Source organism: Salvelinus sp. IW2-2015, linkage group LG16, assembly GCF_002910315.2.
Source record: "Salvelinus sp. IW2-2015 linkage group LG16, ASM291031v2, whole genome shotgun sequence".
Classification (NCBI taxonomy): domain Eukaryota; kingdom Metazoa; phylum Chordata; class Actinopteri; order Salmoniformes; family Salmonidae; genus Salvelinus; species Salvelinus sp. IW2-2015.
In genome coordinates this window covers 14620818-14628317 of record NC_036856.1, presented here as the reverse complement: position 1 = coordinate 14628317, position 7500 = coordinate 14620818, and the positions used below count along the sequence as shown (strand labels likewise).

Sequence of the window (7500 nt, the reverse complement as noted above, 5' to 3'; positions counted from 1 at the left end):
GTTGCTTCAATATATCCACATAATTTTCCTCCCTCATGATGCCATCTATTTTGTGAAGTGCACCAGGCCCTCCTACAGCAAAGCACCCCCACAACATGATGCTGCCACCCCCGTGCTTCACGGTTGGGATGGTGTTCTTCAGCTTGCAAGCCTCCCCTTTTTTCCAAAATAACGATGGTCCTTATGGCCAACGTTCTATTTTGTTTCATCAGACAGAGGACATTTCTCCAAAAAGTACAATATTTGTCCCATGTGCAGTTGCAAACCGTCAGTCTGGTTTTTTTAAGGCGGTTTTGGGGCAGTGCTTCCTCCTTGCTGAGCGGTCTTTCAGGTTATGTCGATATAGGACTCATTTTACTGTGGATATAGATACTTTGGACCTGTTTCCTCCAACATCTTCACAAGGTCCTTTGCTGTTGTTCTGGGATTGATTTGCACTTCGCAGCCAAAGTACGTCATACTCTAGGAGACAGAAGGTGTCTCCTTCCTGAGCGGTATGACAGCTGCGTGTCCCTGGTGTTTATACTTGCGTACTATTACTTGCGTACTATTGTTGTACAGATGAACGTCGGTACCTTAGGCGTTTGGAAATTGCTCCAAGGATGAACCAGACTTGTGGAGGTCCACAATTTTTTTCTGAGGTCTTGGCTGATTCTTTTTGATCTTTCCCTGCTTCAAGCAAGAGGCCACTGCGTTTGAAGGTAGACCTTGACATACATCCACAGGTACACCTCCAATTGACTCAAATTATGTGAATTAGCCTATTAGAAGCTTCTAAAGCCATCACATCCTTTTCTGGAATTTTCCAAGCTGTTTAAAGGCACAGTCAACTTAGTGTATGTAAACTTCTGACCCACTGGAATTGTGATACAGTGAATAATAAGTGAAATAATCTGTCTGTAAACAATTGTTGGAAAAATTGCATAAAGTAGATGTGTTAACAAAAAATTTGTGGAGTGGTTGAAAAACGAGTTTTAATGACGCCAACTTAAGTGTATGTAAACTTCCGACTTTAACTGTACCTCCACCAGTCCGCAGATAGAGTCCATTCACACATCTCACAATGAAAAGCTATGTCTAACAGATATTAAACCATTTCAAAATATAACATTTGAAAAAAACAATTTGAAAAATGAAAAATATTCTAGAAATATAAATAAATAAAAGTAAATCAACAGAAACCTTGATTTTCCAGACCAGGTACGATAACATTTCGGAAAAAGCTTAAAGCAGAAAATAGCTTTTCTTTAAGCATTGAGAGTGTTTTTGTGCGGTAAAGTGTGTTCTTAGACATAATGTCTACCGCGTGTGTATGTCACCAATCCTGAACTCCACAAGCGTAGAATACTACTTCTGGTATAGACCAGCCTTGGTGAAAGTATATACCTTAGAGTATCACTATGTTATTGTGACGATCATTCTACAACAACAGGACATGGAACCAAACCAGGACAGATCAACACAGCAGGCCTGCAGAGACATACTAGGAGACTTACTACAGTGGAGTTGGAGAAGATCAGACGCAAGCAACAGACCCACATAGGGCAGGGTGACACACTTCAAACAGGGAACACGTGGGGGGAGTGGGAGAGATAGGGGAGAGGGGGGCAGAGAAGAGAGGGTGGGGGGGGGCACCAGATATTAAACCATCACAACGCCAGTCACCCATAGAAGGAGTAGAGTCCTGGAACACGATGCAAGAAGAACAAGGCAACAGCTAGAGAAGTGTCACTTCCTAAGGACAGGAGAGTGTGAAGGAGAGAGAGAGAGCACAGAAAGGGGGCAGGGCAGGGGTCAGTGGGAGGCAGGGGGTTGCCCGATTGGAGGGTTCGTAGGGGGGAGGGCGGCGCCCGCTCTGAGTCAGTCAGGAATGCACCATGCTGCTCTCACCTCAGAGACAAAAGGACAGAGGTGGACAGGAGAAGAGAGGAGGACAGAGAGAGGAGGCCAGAGAGAAGAGAGGAGGACAGGAGAAGAGAGGAGGACAGAGAGAAGAGAGGAGGACAGAGAGAAGAGAGGAGGACAGAGAGAAGAGAGGAGGACAGAGAGAAGAGAGGAGGACAGGAGAAGAGAGGAGGACAGAGAGAGGAGGAGAGGAACAACAGAGCAGGTAGAAGACAGAGAGACAGATAGGAGGAGTGAGGATGTGGGGGGGGATAGTTTGCAGCCACATATAGCAGAGGACCGACCACTAACGGACTGTGGGACAGACAGACACACTGACACGCAGGAGTGCCGTACTTACAATCATCTGTGGAGGAAGAGCAGTGGGAGCAGGATGTAATAACCAGAAAGGAGGGTCAGTGACGCTGCACAGAGCCCCAGATCAATCCTCCAAGCAGCAGCAACACGCATACCAGATGGATAGGCAGAGGGCCAGAGGGACCTACAGTACTGACTGAGACTAGGGCTGTGATGATACCATGTTCCATGGCAAACAGGAAAACACAAAGCAGACCAAACTCTTTGGTCCTTTAAAAACCTGCTGGATGTAAAATATTGTGTGCTGTAGCTTGGAAAGTAACTAAATGTGACTCTGGATGACAACATAATGATGTTTGTTTACAACATTAGGGCTGTTTTCCTAAAGAAGTTAAACCCGCTTTGTGTTTTGCTTCCTTGCCACGATACTAACGAGTATCGCGATACTGGTATCGTCCTGGTCCTAACTGAGACTGGTACTGGTACTGTAACACCCCCTCTGGACTCTGTCTCTGCACCCGTGGGAGAGCTGAGAGAGTGGCCGGGGACTAACCCACCATACACTACTATAGAATGATGTGAGGCTCTTTTGTTACCAAATAAAAATGAGAACAGATATATCAAAAACAAAATAAATACTGGCTGCTTTCCAACATGAAAGGCTCAGAACTGAGGGCAAATCCTAGGTCCAAATTGCACTTTTTTTGTGTGTCTATTTTACTTTTGAGTTTGAAGTAGTTTAGATGTTAGTTTGTGACTAGGAGCACTATCCTGGAGAGCAGCCATGAGCTGGGGTTAGAATGATATGATGCACTCCTTCCCACTTTTGGGTTTCACCTACATCCATCGAGTGAATGGAAGAGTTGGGGTCTTTTTGTATGTGGGCGTGGGGGCTGGGGAGAGGGGCGTATCAGGCTAATCTTAATCACTAATCTGATCTATTTATCCTTACAGTGTAAGCAGAGGAGCCATCTTATAATGTAGACAAAATGTCTGCCATCTCAACCCTACTCCTCATCCTGTCTAATAGCTGTCCTGGCTGCTCACTGTGGGAGAGCCTTCACTGTACCAATTGCTGAAGTCCTCCTCAGAACAGATCAAATATTCACATACCACATATCAGAGCAGAGTGCCTTGACTAAAAATAACTCTGATCTGTCTTGGTTCCCATCCCATACTGAGAGGTGGCTTGTGCCTGTGTAGCAGTTGGCATTGTGGGTAGTGTTGGCAGTGTGGGCTGTGTGTGTGTGCATTGAAGTATGTGAGACGATGTGCATGTCAGTGTGTGTATGTGTGAGTGTGTGCATGTTAGTGTGTGTGTATGTGTGAGTGTGTGCATGTTAGTGTGTGTGTTGTGTGTGCGTGTTGCGTGTGCGTGTGCGTGTGTGTGTGTGTGTGTGTGTGTGTGTGTGTGTGTGTGTGTGTGGTGTGTGGTGTGTGTGTGTGTGTGTGTGTGTTGGTGTGGTGTGTGTGTGTGTGTGTGTGTGTGCGCGTGAGCATGTAGTGCATAAGTATGTTGGTGCTCAGAGGGGTGGGTGTTCGTACCGTCTGGTCAGTGAGAGGGGGCAGGACGATGGTCCTCTCCATAGTGTTCATCACCAGTTTCCACAGCTCCTTCAGAACACGTTTTAGCACCGTCTTCTCGCAGATCTTAGCAAACAGCGTCAGGCTGACAGGAGAGAAAGAGAGAGAGAGAGAAAGAGAGAGAGAGAGAGGAGGGAGCGAGGAGTAATGAACGACAGAAGGGAGTCCAACATAGAACTCCACCCAAGATTTACAAGAACTGGAGCGAAAAATACAGAAACCGAAAGATCGGAGAGACAGAGAGAGAGATGAAACAGAGAGAGAGATGAGACAGAGAGAGAGATGAAACAGAGAGAGAGATGAAACAGAGAGAGAGATGAGACAGAGAGAGAGATGAGACAGAGAGAGAGATGAGACAGAGAGAGAGATGAGACAGAGAGAGAGATGAAACAGAGAGAGAGATGAGACAGAGAGAGAGATGAAACAGAGAGAGAGATGAGACAGAGAGAGAGATGAAACAGAGAGAGAGATGAAACAGAGAGAGAGAGGAGACAGAGAGAGCGAGAGATGGAGAGAGCGAGAAAAAGAGAGAACAAGATGCGAAGAGGAGAGATGAGTTGAAAGAGAGAAAATAAGACAGACGGTAAAATGGAAAGAGACTGGAAAAAGAAAGACAACGGCAGAAAGAGAGACTGCTGCCAAAAAGTGATTAGCAACATCTCTCTCACTCACTTGCTGTCCAGGAAGTCCATGATGGGCTGCAGCACATTGTCAGCGTCCTGGGCCACGCTACTGCAGTTGTTAGCCCCCACGTTGGTCCCCTTCACCTGGCCAAGGATGTCTCCCATCTGTTTCACGTTGTCCTCAATCTGCGGCTGGAAACTACACACAAACAGACACACAGGAGACGTAACGTGGTTAAATGTAACCATTTTGACATATTCAGATGAGACCAATCCTTTTACCAGGAGAGAAAGACACTGTGATATTAATGAAAGACATATTGGAGTAGACATGTATGGGTAGTTTGCATGTCTGTCTGTTGCCTGGCAGTGCCCAGCTGTGTGCCCAGCAGTGTGCCCAGCTCACCTGACAGAAAATATCCTGCTGAGATCATCCATCACAGTATTCAGCTTCACCTGCAGGTCTTTCAGGAAGTCACTGGCCTCTTTGCACAGCTGAAACACACACACACACACACACACACACACACACACACACACACCACAACACACCACACACACACACACACACACACACACACACACACACACACACACACACACACACACACACACACACACACACACACACACACACACACACACAGGGAGAGGGAAAAAGTGAAGTTGAGACTGGCAGAGCACCGGGACTCTCACACAGAGCTCTCAGCGGGCACACGGAAACATTCCCCAACAAACAGACGGTCAAGGAGAATAGATGCCCTGAGCAGAGAAACCTGGTCAGTGAGACAGGCTAACACACACAGACACACACACAGACACTCTCAACACATACACAGTCAGATACAGCCTGGGCTGGGGGGAAACAGGGACAAGAGAGCCACTCACATCCTTTCCTCCCATGGCCTCAAACATCCTCTCCAGTTGAACTCTGAGCTGCTGGATGTTGTTGATCAGGATGCATGGCTGCAAACAACACAAAGTCATTATCAACTACACTATCCAAATATCGCACATTTTCACTGAAATGCACAAGCACTGTACTGTAGTGCATCCCCATACAACATGTGTCATGTCGAGTCATTGGCCACTCACCACTTTCTCCATGTTGACGTAGTTAGCAAAGCACTTGGAGATGATGTCAGCGTAGGACAGGAGAACGTTACCGATGGTCTGAGGAGAGAGAAGGCGATAGGAGTATGTCAACTACTGTCTCTGTGACTGGGCATGCTGGCTCAGCTTATCACCATGCAGCCATTAAGGAAGTGGATATAGTGTGTCGAATACTGTAGTGTACCTTGGCAAATCGTTTCATATAGTTGCCTACGATCTGGGGGTCGGGACACTCCAGCTTGCGGATGATCTCGAAGCTCTGGTTGAGCTGAGAGAAGACGTCCACCACGGAGCAGGAGAACAGAGCATGCTCCGACGTTACCTGGAACTGTAGGGGGAGAGAGGAGAGAGAGCATTAAGAGTGGAGAGAGAGGAGAGAGAGACTGGGGAGGGAYGAGAGAGAGACTGGGGAGAGAGGGGAAGGAAGAGAAGAGAGTGAAGAGAAGGGGAGAGGAGTAGGGAGACATTTATTTCTGAGGGACACAGATTGTTAACATCAGGGGAGAGAGAGAGAGAGAGAGGGGGGGAGGAATAAAGGGAGAGGTTTGAGAGATGGAGTATATGAGAGAGGGAGGAGAAGAGAGATGTTGTGAAGGCTGCAGGACCACTGAGCTCTGAGAGCATAAATAATCATGATTGTTGTGGTCTGGTTCGAGGATCTCTAGGGTTGTTTGAAGCCAGACAGCAGACCAGACAGGGTAGACAGCCAGGTCAGCTGGGTCTGTCTGTCTGCCTCTAATTGGCCAGAGGTGAGTCTGTGGCAGTTCCCCAGGGGTTGCTGGGTAATGAGAACATGGCTCATTAATCCACAGGTTGGTACAGTCAAACACTATCTCCCTACATGAGAGCAGTCTGAGCAAATCTCTTTATAGTCTCTCTCTACACTTTCTTAACTTTTTGTGCTTTGGATTCCATTGTCTCAGGGAAGTCTTTGATGAGTGCAGGAAAGGCAGAGGATGAGAAGTCTGCCTGATAACTAGGATGGTAAATGAGGAAGCTACAAAGGAAGGGATTACTTTAATTCTGCCACAACCAATGTGACTCATCATTTACATTTGAGGAGAAGAAGTGGAAAAGTTTACCCCGTCTTTTTTGTCCCTCTCCAGCGCACCGTGCAGGAAGTCTCGAGACACTTCCTCATTCTCGTCCAACCACTGGATGACAAACGGCTCAAACCACCTAGGAGAAATCACACGGGTGGTTTGATATGAGTCGACCCCACTGGAAGTTTCTATTTCAAACAACTTCGGTGGCTGTAGAGTCCATCTGGTCTTGCTTATGGGCTGTGCTGTACAGTACCAGAGAGGTAGTGTGTGTGTGTGTGTGCGTGTGTATGTGTGTGTGTGTGTGTGAGAGTGTGTGCGTGCTTGTGTATGCCTGCATGCATGCATACGTGTGTGTTAATGTGAGTGTGTGTGTCATCATGGCACAGGGTGGCACTTACGCCGGGTACTCGGGCACACGGCTCTTGAAGAAGGGCAGGTCTTTGCAGTACTCGTTGTAAAGCCACTTGACTTTAAAATGCAGGTTCATGTAATCCGCACTCTTACACAGACGGTTCTTTTCATGCTCTGAGAGAGAGAAGAACGAGAGAGGGGAGAGAGAAAATGAGAGAAAGAGAGAGAGAGGAAAGACAAAGCTCTTAATTAAAGAGCAAACAAGCCCAGAGGGGTGATCTATTCTCCGCCACGTAGCGCTAACAGGCTAATCGAGAAAAGCCCTTATGCTCTGACAAACTGCCTCCGTGCCAATAGCGTCATATCTGCTTGTAAACGCACTATGACAGCCCCATAAAAACAGAAGAAGAGACTAAGACTGCTAGGACAGCGCTAAACCACTAGTGAGGATGGTGCGACTTTATTCAGTGCTCACCCTCCATGGCGTACTTCATATCCTGAGCAAACAGGTTCCACATCACCTCGGCACTGATTTTACCCACGTTGAGCTCCTGAGGAAACCTACACGTTGCAGACGGTAA

The 7500-nt window shown here is 47.2% G+C and overlaps 1 protein-coding gene across 1 annotated transcript in view; it reads right to left on the bottom strand.

Annotated features, from left to right (window-relative positions):
• LOC111976103 (protein unc-13 homolog A-like) overlaps positions 1 to 7500 on the bottom strand; it is a 55423-nt gene that overhangs the window by 16546 nt on the left and 31377 nt on the right. The window contains 9 exon segments of the mRNA XM_070447540.1: positions 3748 to 3871; positions 4459 to 4608; positions 4816 to 4904; positions 5298 to 5375; positions 5505 to 5582; positions 5707 to 5850; positions 6605 to 6701; positions 6967 to 7093; positions 7395 to 7480. Of these exon segments, the coding sequence (XP_070303641.1) occupies positions 3748 to 3871; positions 4459 to 4608; positions 4816 to 4904; positions 5298 to 5375; positions 5505 to 5582; positions 5707 to 5850; positions 6605 to 6701; positions 6967 to 7093; positions 7395 to 7480 (973 nt within the window).